Here is a 19,176-nt window from a genome sequence, read left to right on the forward strand (position 1 = left end):
TACATAAGTAGCTAGCTATGTTCGCTATGCGATTCAGGAAAATAATAAATTCCTCCATAAACAAAACAAACTAACTTTCTCTGCCATTCTTGTAAACCTAGCTAGCTACCTTTCAGCTGTGTGTATGTGTAATTGTGTGTGTGTGTGTGTGTGTGTGTGTGTAAAGCCATATGATGGACTCTGCACATGCGCAAATGAACACTTGGTCAGTCTGTGAGGTAGGTGGGCCATTCAATCATTCCATTTGGTCTGTTTTTTTCTTTTTATTGTCAGAGCATTTGATTTTGGGATGTAAAGAGTATTTCAAGAAATACAACAACAAGCGTTTCTAAAATGAATAACTTATTCCACTATTATTAAATGAAACATTAAATATCTCATCTTAGTACTGTTTTTAAATAAACACTGGTCAAGAAGGATCTCTTATCTGGGTTTATAAATCTCCAGCTGGGGGGCTGGTGCTCACTGTTGTAGAGTGTTTGGTGTAGTTTATTATCTGCATTTATTGTCTTCTTTACCTGTTTGCTGTTGTGTTAAATGTAACCAGTGGAGTATATTTAGTACTTCACTCATTGTGTCTGTGGTAAACAGCAAGAACAATAAAGTTGACCTTTTTCTTTTTGAACATTTAACTCTTGTAAACTCTTTACAACTTTTTTGAGCAAAGCATTTAGTATTAGAAAACAAAAAGTTACACTCCCGGTAGAAGCTACAGTGTGTAGAAGCTAGCTAAATTCACTATTCATTCAAGTTCAGGGGCTCAAAGTCAAAGTCAAAGTTAAAGTCAATGTTTATTTATATAGCGCTTTTACAACAGGTGTTGTCACAAAGCAGCTTTACAGAAAAATCTGGGTCCAAGCCCCCATGAGCAAGCCAGTGGCGACCGTGGCAAGGAAAAACTCCCTAAGAGCAAGAGGAAGAAATCTTGAGAGGAAACCAAGACTCAATAGGGGAACCCATCCTCCTCTGGTTGACACTGGATAGCAAACAGCATTAGCATAAAATATTAGAATACAAAATGGGGAAAACAGGCAGAGCAATGGTTAATTAGATAGTTTTGTTTATGCAGCAGCAGCATCATCAGGAGGGTCAGTTCATGAGGGCGAGGCTTGCACAGTGTTGAAGCTCAATGGTGGTCAAACTGGTCCAGAATGCTGGCGACCACTGGGCACCCGATCAAGGCAGAAGAAGCAACAACATCAGATGCACAGGATGGGCAGCTGTTTAACTCGGCAAAGAAAAGGAATACACACAGAGAGTTAGTTCTGTAAAGGGTGAGTAATCACAGATTACAGCATTAACAGAGAGCAGCACAGACTCTGGCAGGTCTAATTATTACAGCCTAACTAAAAGGGAGAAACCAGAAAGATAACAGAGACATGAGGCTCCCCGAGATGTCAGCGCCCGTCCGCTCCACCTTCAGCAAACTAGAGTGAATGTGTGAGAGCAGCGGGACGACAGCACCAACACTCCCAGTTTACCATAATACTCTATGACCATGAACCCCCAGATCTGGACCTTTTATCTGACAGGGAAAATTACTTACCAAAGGCTTGACTAAACAAGTAAGTTTTTAGCCTAGACTTAAAGAAAGCTTGTTAAGGCTTTTGCTGGAACATTCAGACAGCAGGGCATTACAGTAATCTAGACTTGAGGTAATAAATGCATGAACTAGCTTTTCTGCATCCTATAGAGATAACGCATTTCTTAATTTAGCAATATTGCAGAGATGCAGGAAGGCTATTCTAGTAATATTCGTTATATGTGCGTCGAAGGACAGATCGGGATCTATTGTGACACCAAGGTTTTTTACAGATGAACCTGACGCAACTGAGAAACTATTAAGTTTAAGTGTTAAATTAGACAGTTTGTTTCTAGCAGCTTTTGAACCAAGAAGCAGAACCTCTGCTTTATCTGAGTTAAGTAGGAGAAAGTTACTTGACGTCCAGTCTTTTATGTCCTTTATACAGTCCTCAATCTTGCTAAGTTGAATTTTATCATTTGGTTTGCTTGATCTATATATAACTGTGTGTCATCATCATAGCAGTGGAAATTGATGCTTACTGATAATGGTGCCCAGTGGTAGTATATATAATGTGAATAATATAGGTCCTAAAACAGAGCCTTGTGGAACACCATACTTTACTTTTGCGAGGACAGATGATTCACATTAACAATCTGATAGTGATCAGTGAGGTAAGATCTGAACCAGGAAAGAGCGATTCCTGTTACCCTTACAAGGTTTTCTAGTCTATCTAGTAATATAGAGTGGTCTATCATGTTAAATGCCGCATTAAGATCAAGGAGAACTAGCAAAGACACATTTCCTTGGTCAGAGAATAATAAAAGACTGTTTACGATTTTTACTAGTGCTGTCTCTGTACAATGATGTGGCCTAAAACCAGACTGAAAATTTTCATGTATATGATTCCTATGCAAATAGGAACTTAATTGTTTTGCCACAACTTTTTCCAAGATCTTTGATATAAAGGGGAGATCAAAATCACAATTTTGAATAAGCTGATAATAAATGAGCATTTGAAAATAATCGAGTATATGTGTGAGGAAAGGAATCCAGCTTCTATGAAACACTTACAGCTTCAGAAGCATAATCTGAACAGATTTACCATTTGTTGTTATGTTCTAACTCAAAATTCTGTTCCACCTTAAATATTGTGGCAGTTATATGCTGGTGCCTGTACAGGCTTCTGATTGTAACCGCTACATCAATTAAGGTGGAATGGGAAATAAGAAAAAGACGCTTCCGTTTCATGTAATCTCTATCCCCTGTATGAGACTCTGTCTATGTGACAGTTACCAATCTGAGGCCCTACGACTAGATGTTCATTGAGAAACATTCTGGAAAATTGTCTAGAAAAACCCTTCTTGCTATCTGTAGTCTACACTTTCCATTCTGAAAATCATTTATAATAATACAACAGCCATTTCTATAAGAATCCTATAAGAATCTTATAGTAATTTCAAACAAATACTATAGTTTACAACAGGATACACAAGTGTAATAGAGTTCTATACGACAGCACTACAGGAATATTATAGAGGTGAAAAACTGGAACTGCCTGCAGATCAACGCAGGAAAAACCAAGGAGCTGGTGGTGGACTTCCGCAAGTCCAAACATTCTCCTCCGGTGCCTGTGAACATCCAGGGAATGGACATTGAGATTGTGAAGTCCTATAAGTACCTGGGTGTTCACCTCAACAACAAGCTGGACTGGACTGACAACACAGCTGCCCTCTACAGGAAAGGCCAGAGCAGGCTACATCACCTGAGGAGACTCAGGTCCTTTGGCGTGCAGGGGGCACTTCTCAGGACCTCCTTCGACGCTGCGGTGGCATCAGCCATTTTTTATGGAGTGGTGTGCTGGGGTAGGAGCATCTCCAATGCTGACAGGAAGAGACTGAATAAGATCATCAGGAAGTCCAGCTCTGTCCTGGGATGTCCTCTTGACCCAGTGGAGGTGGTGGGGGACAGGAGAATGAGGACTAAACTAACAAACATGCTGAAGAACCTGTCCCACCCCATGCACCGCTCTCTGACAGCACTGAGCAGCTCCTTCAGTGCCCGGCTGCGGCACCCGCGGTGCGTGAAGGAGAGATACCGCAGGTCCTTCCTCCCAGCCGCTGTCAGAATCTATAACAGTCACAGCACTCAGTAGACAGTAGTTTACAATTACTCTCCATGTGCAAGAACTCTCAACATCACTGCCACAGCACTTTACTGTGTGCAATATCTCAACCCACCATGCGTAGTATATTCACTGCGGATCACTGTCAATATGTTTACCACCATTATGTGCAATTATGTCAAGTGCAATATTTCTCCATTTATTACTGTTTATTTATTTGCTATTTTATTCACTGTGCAATACTCACTACAATACATACATTTCTAAATTTAAATTTAATACTTTGTATATTTTTCTTGTAATTTTTGTACATATACATATATCTTTATATTTTTATTGTTTATTCTATTTTATATATTGTTTGTATATTTCCTGCTGCTCTGTCTTCTGTGCTGCCGTAACACCGCAAATTTCCCCGTTGTGGGATTAATAAAGGATTATCTTATCTTATCTTATCTTAAAAAAATATAATTTATTACAGAATGAGGCTATAATGATTTCAATGCAATATCAAAAGAGCAAAAAAAATAAAGTTCAAAACAAAACTGTACTCTCTTTCACGTATCTCTAATTTACAGTCAAAAATGTGAATAAATTCACACAATGAATTTTTTTACAGTAGATTCAGCACATCATTTAATCATGTTTTTGAGGCATGTTTCATTTTTGTTGGGTTGAAAATTGAGACATGCTATATTAAGATATACAAAGAAGAGGCAATTCAGGTTTTTGTATTGGTTTATCTCAGTAATATTGTGCAGTCTTTTGTTTATAATTTCCAAATAATTTAGACTTCAGATATTTTAACACATAAAATATCAAAAATTGCTTCAAATCTTGACTTTAGAAATGAAAACTGTATTGATCCTGAAAAAAGGTGTATACTGTTACATTGCTATTATAGAAGTATTATAGAGCATTATAGGAATCTTTTAGTTTCTTATAAGTCCAAGAAATGCTCACAACTGATGTTTAGCAACTGTTTTTGATGTGTTTATATCCTCTGGTCACTTAAAGGACAAAAACCAAAACAAACGACACACACCTAACAGGCATAACATTAAAACCACCTTGTTTCTACACTCATTGTCCATTTTATCAACTCCACTGACCATAAAGGAGCACTTTGTAGTTCTACAATTACAGACTGTAGTCCATCTGTTTGCATACGTTTTTAGCCCCCTTTTACCCTGTTCTGCAATGGTCAGGACCCCCACAGGACCACCACAGAGCAGATATTATTTGGGTGGTGGATCATTCAGAGTGGTTTGGTGTGAATTGTTTACAGTGGTGGTGTTAGGAACCAGACGTCCACCTCTAAAAGCTCCCTCACAGAAAGTTATTACATGAAATGGTTATAAATACACTGCCTGATGCTTGAGACACTGTTTCACAGCAGTTTTGTGATAAGGTTTTAATCTAAAACATATTACAACCCAATTTATTTTAATCCATTCATGGTGGAGGGGTACCTAAAGGGTGTTCTAAGGCAGCATACGTTGCTGAAAAGGATCATTACAAACCATTAGGAATTTTATATCTCAACCCCTGAATTATGCTGAAATGTTGAAAAATCGGTGGAATTGCCCTTAAATTAAATGGTATCTTGCATTGTCTTGTTGGAATAGCGGTCATTTGTTGTGCTATTGCTCCTTTACTGACAGGATAAACACAGCAAAAGCTGAAGTTGGCTTCTTGTTCGCCAGCTTCTTATTTAAATTTTCCGTTCCACCTTAAATGGTACAGTTACTGCTATACCATTTAAGGTGGAACGGAAAATTCGAATTAAAAAGCAGGCAAAGAAGTCAACTCCAAGTTCTTCTGAACATCAGTGTATGCCGTGGGTGCATGCGAGCAACTCTTTTTGGCTTTAATACAGTTGTAATACAGAATTTCTTTAATTTTGAATGTTATTTTTTTCAGCTTTTGAAAACAGTCACGTCCACCCACCCCGACGTCACATCCTGTGACAGGAAGCGGTCGTCATTCTACAGCAGGCTGTGAGTTGGAGCTCTGTGAGTGTCTTATAACCGGAATATAATCTGTGACTTGAGCCTACTGAGGTCCGTTTGAATGAAACTCTCTATTTTCATTCACCTAGTTTAGCTCCTTTCGCTTATTTACACGTTTTGGTGCGAGTATTTTATGCCTGTTCACACAAATACTAGCTTAGCTAGGCAGCTAACCAGCAATATCTCATCAAATGAGGCGTTTATCTGTCTGGCTGACAAACTAACTAAGCTATTCTGTATGTTTTGAATTGGGCTTCATCCCAAACGCCTCGGTGTTTGACGTCTAGTGCACTAATTTAGTGTAAAAGCCATTTTTCTCCTGACTTGGGTAACCTAGTGTACTATGTAGTGAACAGGGAACCATTTGAGATTCAGCCTTGATTAACTTAATTAAGTTCCAGTGAGTATGTGCTCTTAAAGGGGAATTCCGCCGATTTTTAAAAAATAATTGCTTAAGTGAGATGTAAACAAAGTCATTCAGAGTGGTCTTATAAACTAGGGGTCTACAACACGAATGTAGCCATTTTATTTTCTATCCGAAACCCACCAGTTAATCTACATGTGTCTTCTGAGTGTTTATATGAAATGTTTATGATAAAATAGTGGAAAATCTGAAAAAAGAAGTATTTCAGTGGACTGTTTTGCCTCACAACCCCCTGCATATACCCCTTTGCCATGAATAGATTAAAGTAAATGGATTAACAAGACGTTTTAGGCCAAAACTTGGTTTCTCTAGAGCAGAGCATTTCACATTAAACCACTCTGAATGACTTTGTTCACATCTTAACCATTTAAAAAATAGGTGGAGTTTCCTTTTGACTAATGCTTTATCACACAAACTAAATGCCTTTTTGGCCAGTATTAAGGGTTGAAGGCAGAAGTCTTGGCAAGTCAGTTAGACCATCTGTCCAAATGAAGGGCATTAATATGGAGTTTGCCCCCTGTTGCTGCAGTAACAGCCTCTACTTTTTTGGGAAGGCTTTACAGTAGATGTTGGAACATTGCTGTGAAGATTTGATTGAGCATTAGTGAGGTCAGGTATTGATGTTGGATGATCTGCTCTGGATCTCTCCAGCTCATCCCAAAGGTATTAGATGGAGCTTCATCAGTCCAGAGAACGCAATTCCATTGCTGTTCCAATGCTGGTGGGGTTTATACCCCTCTAGCCGGCGCTTGGCATTGAGCATAGTGACCATAGAGCATTGATTTTGTGCTGTTCAATGCTTTTCTATGGATATTAATCTGTGTGCACAACTGAACACCTTTGCCAGCGGGAAGTACACCTTAAAACAGCTGAATTCACTCATTAAAAGAGCTGTCAGGATAGTTTTGGACCTTTTTGGGTTCTTCAGTAAAGACGATGCTTCTATATAGAACCATGGACACTCAAAAAAAAATTGCATGCTTAAATGGTTCCTTGCACATTGAAATACTTCTTCAGATTGATGGAGAATGTGTTGAATATGCTTCTTTACTTTTCATAAACGGTTCAATGGAGCACCTGAAAGGATTCTGCTATTGTTACTGCGTCAAGCTTGTTACAGTAGAAGAACCCTTTCTGGAGCTATATAGAACCATATACAACAAATTGTCTATCTATCTGAAGAACCATTTCATCATACAAAAAAAAAAACCCTACAAGCATGCAGAAGGTTCATTGAGTGTTTGTGGTTCTATATAGAACCACTGTCTTTTCTAAAGAACCCTTGGAGAGCCATCTTTTTAAAGACTGTACTATATTATGTTTACCAGAAAAGTTAATAAACTAAAGGTAATGTTTTCATTTCAGACTATACACTCAGATGTCGTGGATCCGGGAAGGAGAACTAAGCCTTCTGGAAAGGCTCTCTGCCAACATCCTGAAGGTAACTTTAACTTTTCCCCTGCTGCTTTTTATCAGGGTGACTAACTTACTTAGAGTCAGCTGTGTCTGAGTTGGAGGGGAATTCCACTGATTTTGTCAAAATGTCTGCATAATTCAGTCTTTCAGATGTAAGCAAAGTCATTCCAAGGGATTTAGTTCATTGTAGAGAAACTCAAATTTGTTGACAGTGGTAGTGATGGGAACCAGAGGCTGAGATGTCTACGACACAAATATAGCCATTTTATTTACTATCAAAAACCACCAGTGAACCTACACAAGTAGGTTATATGAAAAAAAAAAATAGTTTTCATTGCCTTACAATTCCCTGCATGCACCCTTTCACCATTCGGATGTCTGGTTCCTATCACTGTGAACAGCTCTGACTCGTTAAGTTCAAACCACTATGAATGACCTTGTTTACATTATTATATTGAGACATCAAGGCTGTGTTATATAGTCTTATGGTTACTGTAATGTTTTATCTTCTGTCTGTATGGGCTATTAATAAGCAGCCTTTAAATGAGCAAAAAGGTCAATAAGGTCATGCTGAGTTGTTGCAGTTTTCTTGAGAAATACACAGATGAAGAAAGCTGTGGTTGAGAAAGTCATGGATGAATGAAGTGAATTGGTCAAGTCTGAGAGGTTGTTGTACTCATGGTGAAGTAAGCCATGGCACATTGCCCTGTTAATGCATACTAGTGTTTGAACAGCTATCTCAGGAGATTCACCATGAGCATGAAAACAAACCATCTTTTCTTTTTGTCACAGCGATCCACAGTAGATCTGATTTTACATGAATTCATGAATGAGGAGTTTCTCAAGAAAAGCAGAATATGTTGTATCTGTCTTAATCAGCCAAGAAAATGTCTTTTCAGCACAGGTAACCAAATGTATCAGAGCAGAGGTGCACAACTCTGGTCCTGGAGGCCCAGCATAATTTGGTGATTTGCTTGCTCATACACACCTGAATCAACTCAATTGTTAATTGCCAGGTTTAGTTGGTGTGTTTGAGTAGGGAAACAGCCAAACTGGGCTTGACATTGGCCCTCCAGGACTGGAGTTGTGCACCCCTGTATTAGAGCTTTGCTTTCTCAACTGATGCTGTAGACAGCTACAGTCCTGCACAAAGGTCAGAGACCATCCTTACTTTATTGAATTTCCTGTTAAAATGACATTCAAGTACAAGTTATACATTTTTAAGTGTTAGACAAGTTAGCACACTGTCAAAGTTCAGTCTTAGAAGTTGCATTTTGTTGCATTTTCTGCTTCTCGCGATCCAAGTAGTCTCAAATTTACAAGTTTTTATCAGTCCATAAAACTTTATGTTTTAGATGTCGAATGTTGTTCAAATGTTCCTTTTTTTATCTGTCTCCTTTTCTCAGTGAGGCTTCTTGACAGCTACACATCCTTTCATATCTCCTGAAAAGTGAATAACTTGAACACAAAGGCTGTTTTGACTGGAAATTTAATAAACAAAGGGTGGTCTCTGACTTTTGCACAGCAAAACGTCTGCTGAGTAAAGAACGACATGCTAACAAAACACCCTGTGCGCTAACAGTTTGTCTACTAAATCGAACTGTACCCAGCTTCCCAAAAGCATCTCAGTATTAAGATCATCTTAACTGGAGAGAGAGTGTTCACTGTGATGCTCACTCTACCATTTAAGAATCATCTTTGTGCTAAGATGCTTTTGGGAAACAGCACTGAGGCACAACTTGTCAGCATCTCTTAGCGCTGCACTGCCATCACCATTGTCATTTCTGAATCTAGGCACTTTTCCTACATGTTATGCTTGCGCTGTATGTCCCGAAAGTTTATAGACACCTGCTTCACTAATTATAAGAGTGTCTGGATACTTTTAATCATATAGTGTATATATTCTGTGCATGGAATTTATAGTTAATGAAGGTGCGAAAGGTGTGGAATCCTAAAGCATATTAATTTATAGTGAATAAATATGATTTTTATTCTGATTTGGCACGTTTTATCTCTGAATAAGATAACATTGTCCTTTTATTGTGTTTTGTTCTCTTCTATATGTGTCTTCGCTGTCTTATGTATTTGCTTTTCTGCAGGCAGGGCCCATGCCCAAGCATGTGGCCTTTATTATGGATGGCAATAGACGTTATGCGCGGAAGACACATGTGGAAAGACAGAAGGGCCACATGCAGGGTTTTGACAAACTGGCGGAAGTAAGTGTGCTACTTATTTCTCCATAACTCAGTTATTGAGATGTAAACAAAGTCGTTTGATGTGAAATGATTCAGCGTAGAGAAACGTAACTCTGATTTCTTTACATTGGTGGTGATAGGAACCAGGGGTCGCCATGTCTAGAACACAAAAATATCCATTTTATTTACTATCCAAAAACAGCAGTGAACCAACACGTCTTCTGAGTTTTATATGTAATACTGATGATGTTAAAATAGTGATCAATCTGAAAAAATATGTTTTCTTGTTTGGGTACTTTATTGCCTTACAATGCTCTGCATGTAGCCTAAAATGTTTTAGGGCAAAATCTTCTCAACAATACCTCAGACATCATGCATTGTATTCATAACCATTTCAGCAGATAACTTTCTGTGAGGGAGCTTTTAGAAGCACCACTGTGAACAATTCTGTGCATTTCACAGTAAACCACTCAGAATTACTTTTTATATCTTAACCTTTTATGCATGCAGAAATTTTGAAAAAACAGTGGATTTGCCCTATAAGAACAGCTGTACCAAAAACAACATATTAGTTCATAGTTTGAAACAGGCCTTGTAAGTTTAATCAGCACAGAAATACTCACCCAGAATCATTTTCATGGTTTGGCTCATCACTGGCCTCTAGTGGTTTAGTTCTGCCATTACAGTATCTAAAAGCAGTTTTGCTACTTGCGTGGATATAGTTAGGATCAAGACTTCAGGGCGGGTGGAAATGATTCACTGAATCTCAGATTTCACCACACTTAGATTTGTTTAGATTATTTTGTAACAGTTCAGAATAGGTCTTAGCATTATGATAGTATTTATCGTTATTGTGATAAATGTCACAATACAATACTGAACATATTGTAGATATCATCATCATGTTTCATTATAAAGAGAGCAAAATTAGTCCTGTTTAAGTGGATTTAGCGCAACACATTATTTGAAAAAAGTGTATTAAAATTGTTGTATTTATAATTTGACAGTATTTTTTTAAATGTAGCACTGCTGGCTATTTTTTATACTGTTCTAGCTGATAAGTACTGTGACATTGTATATCATGAAAATTTCTTGATGTATATATTAATATTAATAATTATTTCCATATCTCCCTCCTCTACTTCAGTAGTGAATACACAAATGTGACTTGAGGAACTATTTATACAGTAGCAATATTTATGTATATTTTAAACATAATGTTTATGTGTCAGAATAGTCCAGGAATTTTATATTGGCCAAGAAATGCATGCATACTTCATTGAATATTATCATAATCTATTATAAGTGGTTAATATTGTAAAATTGGTGCACTAAATCACCACTTTTAGATGCTTGTACACCGCTGTTTTGCATGTATAACATTTTACAAATGCAGTAAAATTGGAATGTTTGGAATTATGCATTCAAATCTTCTTTTCCAAAAAATACACGTCGTCCACTTTTCTGGGCATTTTCAGTAGTGTTAAAGGGCCCATGTCATGGAAAACTGAATTTTCATTGCTTTTTTGAAATAAGAGTTTGAAGGAGTGTGTAAATGTTGTTAAGGTTTTATCGTTCACTTCTCAGTCCATACAGTCCATATGTGGAAACTAAGCTGCGAAATCAGCCCATTTTGATCTCACTGGTTTTGTGATGGCATGAAAGCCAACACATTTACATTTACCCACATGTTCAGCCCACAGCAGTTTAGCTTCATTCATTCATGCTAAAGTTATAAGGAGTTACAACAGAGCTCCTTTACATACAGTAGTCCTAAAGGCACTGCTACAAAAAATTCCCAGGGTGTGATTGTTTTGAGTCCCTAATCTCTCATTTTAGATATTTTTATTAACGCGCTGTGCTGTTTGACCTTTTAGACGCTACGTTGGTGTCTGAATTTGGACATCCGTGAGGTGACAGTGTACGCCTTCAGCATAGAAAACTTCAAGCGCTCTAAAGAAGAAGTGGATGGCCTGATGGAGCTGGCTAAAGAGAAGTTCCTCCGTCTGCTGGACGAACAGTGAGTGACACTGGCAGCAGCTCAAAAACGTTGTGTTTGTAGACCCAATCAGAATGTTTCTAAACAAGGTTGGCAATCCTTGCATCCAGTCAGCATGCGGGCAGCTATTTTTACATAACTTTAAATATACAGAACAAACTGAACTGAAACATTAGCAAGTTTTTCCAATTTTCCAGCTTGCAAAAGCCAGTAGAGCTGCTATTAATAGTATAAATCCCAGTGAGGGAAAGTGAGTACACAGACCTTTAACATGGCAATTCTCACAGAGGTGCTATGGAAATTAGCATCATATAAGATGCTTTTAATGTGGTTTTTTAAATTATACTCTGCATTATGTGGCTGGTGCATGTTTAGGATTATATGTCAATGCACAGTCCTGTTAATGATGAAGTTATCAAGCTATCAGAGTAAGAATTTAGCAAGCAGCTTAGACCATAACAGCTTCAGGAGTTACAGGCTTGCTAATATGAACAGCAACATTAGGAGCATTTAGTTTGTCCAGCTGTGGAAATTTAGACATATACAGTAACTGAATATATTGATATTTTATCCAAATTTATTCTGTTTTTCTAATATCTTGGCCAAAGAAGTGTTACAAATAACTAGTACAAAATTCTGATCTATCAGTGTAGCGCTACCAGTTATCCACCCAGCAGTAGGTTCTTTGCAGTTGAGATGTAACACTGTTTTGTCCTATGGTAATATGGAAGCTCTGGCACATAACACAGCTAGCAGTACTCACTATGTACAGCTCAAGGGCAAATCAGACCATTTTATCTTTTCTAAAACATCCATCTTTATGTTTTTATATAAGTACAATTAACAGTTAGCAGCAGCATAGAGGAAAAGATATCATTCTTGTTACAGTTGTATGCAAACATTTGAAAATTACATGTTTTGTCGATTTCCTAAGTACAAAATAAGTGAACTCATCTTCTACAGAGAACATGCTTACCTATGACATTTATCTGCAAATGTTAGTGCGTAATTTCTATTTATTTCCCTTTTTTCCTTTCCATATGTTGTATTCAGTAAATAAACATTAATTGTGCATTAAAATGTGCAGAAGTGTGTTCTCTATAGAGGATGTGTTCACTTAGCTTCATTTAGAAAATCAACAAAGCATGTTGTTTCACCAGAGCATCCAAACTTTTGCATATGACTGTACTTAACATCTGTGGTCAGCAGAGTGATAAGGGTATAGTGGAAAAACGTGCTGTAATACCTGAAGAATGCTTTTCAGCCAATTAGATTGTGTAAGTTGATGTATAGATCTGTACAAGTGACTCGTTTTGTGTGTTTGATTCAAGAGAGAATCTTGAGAAGCATGGCGTCTGTATCCGGGTGCTGGGAGACCTCACACTACTGCCGGAAGATCTCCAGCGGCTCATCGCTAAAGCTGTGGTGGCAACAAGAGCACATAACAGGTAAGAAAGCCACTGTTTTTCTCTCATCAGAGTTTAGCACTTGCAAAATGCAACTGTGAAAGAAAGCTCGCAGGGTCAGTGAGCTTTATGTGAAGGAGAGCCTTACTGCCGGCTTTACTCACTGTAAGACACATTTTTGGACAAACTACTTCTTTAAAGTGATAGTTTAGTAAAAAAAATCAATGCACAATGATGTCAATCAGCCATGTCATGTTTGGTGTCTGAAGTTTGCTTCTTTAGTTTTGCACTGGCTAATGTAGCTAACAAGTAATGAGAGCTTATAGTGATGCTCATTCCAAATCATTCAAAATGAATCTGTTGTGCCGATCTGATTCAAAATGTCCAAGTTTTGCACATGACCTGATGTCATGTAGGCTAACAATATCAGGATGTTTATATGCTCAGCTCAGTTGAAAGCACAACACAGTCAATCTTACTTCCATACATTATATACTTGTCTTTGAATGTTTGTTATTTGTTTATAGGAGTGTAAAAAGCTTAGTCTGTTCACACCACGTCTGAGAATTTGTTCTATAAACTGAAACCTCAGTAGAGTTTCGCAAGAAAAAGTCACATATAATCAGAGCTATTTTATACAGAAGCTGCAGGGGGCACAAAGACTCATGATTAGATAGAGCTGAATCTAGAACATGATGATGTAGATACACTGCGTTTTGAAACCTCCAAAAGAATCAAAGTGTCCGAAATTTGCCTCAACTGCCCCCTTTTATAGTAACAGTATGTCGTACAGTGTCAGAAATGACATGGGTAAGTGTGAGATAACAACTAGCATGTGACAAAGTGGGCATAGTGTTCCCACTGTGCTAACTGGTGTACATAAGCCTCTATTACTTGTTAGCTACATTAGCCAGTGCAAAACTAAAGAAGCAGACTTCAGACACCAAACATGTCTTGGTTGATCAGCCACATTTGGGGTAATGGAGGTAAGAGACAAATTTTAAGATTTACAATTAAACAGCATAATATATGTTATTTACTATGTAACATAATACTGATTTTTCTTTTTTGCTGAATTATTCCTTCAACATCTTCAGCTGCAGGAGCTACATTTCCAACTTCATGGTGTTCTGTTTTGTCTGTTTCGGTTGCCAGATGTTTTCTGAACGTGTGCTTTGCATATACATCAAGACATGAAATCGCCAACGCTGTCAAAGAGATGGCCTGGGGAGTCGAGCAAGGCCTGATAAAGTCTAGGTAACTGATTGACCAGAATGTTGCTGCAGAACTTGCTGCACAATATATCGTTCGTTAATTGTTATTGCGATGTTGGCCTCTGCAGTATTGATATTGTTCTAAAGAAAATGCATATGACCCTGTAATATGCATATGGTCAGTAACCAGTCACAGTTATAGACAGTATGCTTTAATTTATTCAATATTCAGTACTGTTTTGTAAAACATTGAATAAAAACCATTCTACTCAGAGATTTTAATGTCTGAATTAAAATCCGGCACTACTAGTGCCTTGTGTCTGTGTGTCAGAATATTGTAATCATGTTTTGTGAAAATTTCTTTCAGTACCATGATGTAATATTTTTATCATATCACCCACCCATAGTTCTGAGCATTCTGAACAATCACATCTTTGATTGAGGTTGTGTCTGTGTTTTCATGAAGGTATTCATGCAATCCAACAAAAGTGACTTATTGTGATCAAAATAATGCAGGCCAATCTATATTTATGTCACATTATCGATCCAACAGTGCACTTTATATGTACTGTGAGACATACTGTGAAATGTTGCAATTAATCACAGTGCATTTATGTATGTATTTTAGTGATGTGTCAGAAGCGCTGTTGAATGAGTGCTTGTACACCAGCAACTCTCCAAACCCCGACCTGCTCATCCGCACGTCCGGCGAGGTGCGACTCAGTGACTTTCTGCTGTGGCAGGTACGAAAACTCACGGAGGCCTAAAAGAACTTTGCTTGCGTTGGAATACAATTTCTGAACACGTATTATGAAAATGAAAATGCTTTTAGAAGCATTAAGCTCTTCAGATGTCTGATTCCTATCACCACCACTGTGAACAATTCTGACACTGCCAGTTTCTCTAGAATGGAGCATTTCACACTAAGCCACTCTGAATGACTTTTTGTTTATATTTCTGTAGAAATTGTGTGATTTACAGGCTTATTCAGTATCTGCCAGGTAATGGAAGCTTTTTTTCAGATCTTTTAGTGAAATTGTAGCGTTTGGTTCTTAGATGCTGTTCTTCGATGACCAGTTAATAAAGTTTTGTCACAAGCAGAAATGTCAGTTCTGTGACATTCCATTCTTGCATGACTTGATTTCTACAGTGATTTGAGAAGAATGAGGATGCTTCAGTAACATTCTGTACATTCTACTGTTGGTCACTGACAGTGATTGATTTGTAGTCTTTCATTGTTGTGTGTTCCACAGACCTCTCACTCTTGCCTAGTGTTCCAGTCCATCCTGTGGCCGGAATACTCTTTCTGGAACCTCTGTGAGGCTATTTTACAGTACCAGCAGAATTATCGCTCTCTTCAGGTATGTCATGACATCCTGTGACATCAAAGTTGCATCAAAAGTTGATTATGATACAGCGTGATTCAAAAAGATGCATCCGATTTTAAAATGATTTATTTCACTTGTGAATCATTACAGAACAATGCAGTGAATTGTAAATGGTTTAAGTGAGCAAAAAGTTTATTATGTAGTTTTACAAGTGCTCGATATGACCTCCTTCAGCTGCACGGACAACATCAACACCATAGTCAAATTCATCCCATACTCAATTGAGCATGTGGGGTGTCACTGTACTCACGGCTCTTCCAATGCGATTTCGGAGATCATCCAGTGTTGTGGAACCAACAACGAATGCTCTGAGCTGTTGGAGGTTCACTGCCGACGAAAATCACGTTGCACAGTTATGACTGATTCACTCTTATTGAAGTGGAGAACGCAAAACGCTTTCTGCAGGGGTTGCCATCTCCTCACAAACTGAAGGGAGCCATCTTCCAGTGACAGTCAGAAACTCTATGACCTCTTTCAATTGGTATGTGATTGGTTCCTAGGTGCCTCATGGTTGTAAAAACATGGCACTTTAAAATCGGATATGATATTTTCTTCTAAGAATATTCAGCAAGATACAGTAATGTGCAAAGAGAGAGCATCTTTTCATTTATTTGATTTCTTGTCAAAATGAGCATTAAGTACAAGTTATTCATTTTTCAGCATCGGAAGGAAACATTTAACAGAAAATCACGCAGAAGCCCCCAAGACTAAGTGTAGCATCAAACCTGTCAGTATTTAATTAGTCCACTATTTATTTTTTGCACCTACTGCCACTTTACCTTCTTCCGATCATAAAACCAGTCACAGCTGCGTCCTCCCAACAAAAGCTGCCTTTAAAAGCTCTCACTGACATTATGCTCCCATTCAAACAGACACTCACATTCACAAACATTCAAACAGCTACCCAAACTCACCTCAGCTGCATCACATGTGCATCTAAAATGACTAAAGGAGAGCCCTCAATGAGAAAAGACAGAGAAAATAGGAAGGATGAGTCTAAGGCCACTTTTCCACTTTTGAGCCAAATGGTCCTCAAGGCTGTACTGGGCCATTTCATGCTGGTCTGGACTTGTGACACCGGTTATGGTTTCTTTTTTCGACTTTACTCTCGCTGTTGTAAGTTTTATCATCTATATTTGTGATAGCAGAGCACCAGTTAGTTGAACCAAACCTGCATTGGGGTGTTCAGATCTCTTCAGCTATGCTCAGTTAACTAGGAGAGAGGAGCCTGCTTCAGAGGCTCCAGACACCAGAGAACAGGTTTAATTTTGGCTTTCTGTTCCTCTGACATTAGCTGCATCAAATTGAATCGAATTGTGGTGAAATTTGAGATTTCAGTTTGTGAGAGAGAATTAACTGCTAGAATATATCTAGATCAGGGTTTGAGAACTGAAGACCAGAGTCTGGCACAGTCTGTTTTTGACTCATTGAACCCAATTTTAAAGTATCTGCTTGTCTTAACTGTGTTGTAGAAAGCTCAGGAGGTGCACAAAGAGGGCCAGGCCATACACCAGCTGGAGGCGGACCGCTTGTGTGTGGCTGAACAGCTCCAGCATCGAGGCAACGGAAAGCCCATGGACGTTCGTGCCCGACAGACCGAGCTGCTGAGCTATGCCAAAAGCCGGGAGGAGAGAGTGCAACGCTTCCTCTGCGCTCTGCAGCAGAAAAGAGACACTTTCTTCGAACATTTGAGCAGTCCAACAGTTGTGGCTTAGGCCTCTGTTCTCCTAAGGCAGCGGTTCTGGTCCTAGGGTTCCTCTGCTGTGCTCATTTTAGCATCTTTCCTGCTCTAACACACCCACTCATGAAAGGCTTGATTATTAGACTCTTAAAAATAAAGATGCCTTGGACATGCAGCTCTAGGATAAACCTTTAAATGTAGTCCATAGAAGAACCAATTTTGGTTCACTAAAGGACCTTTCATTGGATGGTTTTTAAAGAACCATTTATGAAGTGTGAACAATCTTTCACGTATAAGGAGTCTCCACAAAACATAAGTTCTATGAAGAGTTCTTAAATTGGTATAGAACTTTTAGGTTAAGATTCATCACACTCACTCTTATTCCAACATTTCTCTAGGTAGAACCAAAAGTGGTTGTTTTTTGGCATTGCTCAAAGAACACTTTGTGGCACCTTTTTTAAGAGTGTAGTCCAGAACGTTTACAGTTCAAGAGGTTCAAGGAACTTCATTCACACCAACATATTTAAAACAATGGTTTACCCATCGCAAGGTTCTTTTGGGGAACCAAAAGCGGTTCTTGTGAGACGTTCCGTAAGAACCCCTTGGGCAACTTCATTTTTAGAATTGTAGCTGGTTAGTTGGTTCATGAAGATTCATGAAACTGTCTTAAGAAATTTAACTTAGGAATTTTAACTTATATATGTTCTTAATCTCATAATACATGACTTACCATCATTTTCAGGTTTTGTTGACAAAAGATTTTTGAACATCTGGTTGTTTTTTATCCTTCCAAAATGTCTCACATCATCTAAGATCGACTATAATCAGTAGGCTATATAAGAAGTACCAAATAAATAATTTGAACGCAACAGTGTAAACCTACGTAGACGTTTATTAGGCTTATTCCATCAAGTGGCACTTGTTATAACACTGGCTGAGGTGAAACAACACTAAAATGGACAAAAGCAGCCTTTTAAAGTTAGTTGGAATAAGCCTTCATAAAAGTTTATGTAGGTTTGTCAGTCTTGAAAGGCTTATGTAGGTGTCATAGCAATTCAAATGGTGCTCTTTAGTCATATTTAGGCATATTTACATTGAGGAGCATAGTTATGACTAAATTAGAGTATTTAGTATTGATCTTAATTTAATTTTGTAGTTAACTTTGGCAAACATTTACAAATCTGGCCAAATCCGGTGTTTGAGAGCAGGGAAAAGGCACCATAATGTGCAGGTCAGGGGCATTCCAGGACCAGAATTTGGAACCACTGTTCAGTCCTGGAGTTCCACTATTACTGTCCAGGGCGGCTTCTCGATCAAGCCAGGACTGCCGTAAACAGATAAGGCTCTGAAACCGTGAACGTTAAAAGGTTTTTATATCTAATAATTTGTATATAGTTCAGATGAGAAGGACGTGCCCCCGTTTTATGGGGCAGTGGACTATTTATACTTGTTGTCTTAATGACTGTTCTGGACTGAAAGCATTTCACAGTACACTGCTCAACATGTGAAATGATCTCTGCCAATTAAAAATGTTGATTTTTAACCCTTTGAGGTGTGGAGATTTTGGAATGTGTGGCTCTAGAGTGTAGCAGATGACTATATGTGGTTGACGAGACATTCAGAATATGATTGAATGCCATAATCCTCAAAGGGCTAAAGAGTGGACACTGATCACTTAATGTTACTGTGACAATATGTATACATAAAGACAGATGATTTAGAAAATAAAGTGATCAATATCAAGAATGTGACTACCTTTTTAGTCTCACTGCTACTCACTCTGATTGACAGTGT

At 38.2% G+C, this 19,176-nt stretch overlaps 1 protein-coding gene across 3 annotated transcripts; it reads left to right on the plus strand.

Moving 5' to 3' along the window:
* Positions 1 to 5,615: 5,615 nt before the first annotated feature.
* On the plus strand, positions 5,616 to 19,125 carry dhdds (dehydrodolichyl diphosphate synthase). Of its 3 annotated transcripts, none has more exons than XM_036558848.1 (9): positions 5,616 to 5,710; positions 7,449 to 7,524; positions 9,599 to 9,715; positions 11,572 to 11,714; positions 13,025 to 13,141; positions 14,255 to 14,356; positions 14,942 to 15,056; positions 15,567 to 15,674; positions 17,174 to 19,125. In XM_036558848.1, exons 2-9 carry the CDS (start codon positions 7,462 to 7,464, stop codon positions 17,414 to 17,416), a joined length of 1,008 nt encoding a protein of 335 aa, XP_036414741.1. In that variant the 5' UTR covers positions 5,616 to 5,710; positions 7,449 to 7,461; the 3' UTR covers positions 17,417 to 19,125. The 3 variants fall into 3 exon arrangements, with proteins under 3 accessions (XP_036414741.1, XP_036414742.1, XP_036414743.1); XM_036558849.1 differs by having other exon boundaries at positions 5,618 to 5,662; XM_036558850.1 differs by having other exon boundaries at positions 5,628 to 5,647.
* The last annotated feature ends 51 nt before the right edge of the window (positions 19,126 to 19,176 follow it).

The sequence above is a fragment of the Colossoma macropomum genome, unplaced genomic scaffold (genome assembly GCF_904425465.1).
Source record: "Colossoma macropomum unplaced genomic scaffold, Colossoma_macropomum, whole genome shotgun sequence".
Taxonomy (NCBI): Eukaryota; Metazoa; Chordata; class Actinopteri; order Characiformes; family Serrasalmidae; genus Colossoma; species Colossoma macropomum.

Excerpts from the sequence above, each read along its gene's own strand:
- dhdds (XM_036558848.1), top strand. The coding sequence starts at position 7,462 with ATGTCGTGGATCCGGGAAGGAGAACTAAGCCTTCTGGAAAGGCTCTCT. Across the intron at positions 13,142-14,254 it reads GCAACAAGAGCACATAACAG|ATGTTTTCTGAACGTGTGCT; the intron begins GTAAGAAAGCCA and ends TTCGGTTGCCAG. Across the intron at positions 15,675-17,173 it reads AGAATTATCGCTCTCTTCAG|AAAGCTCAGGAGGTGCACAA; the intron begins GTATGTCATGAC and ends ACTGTGTTGTAG.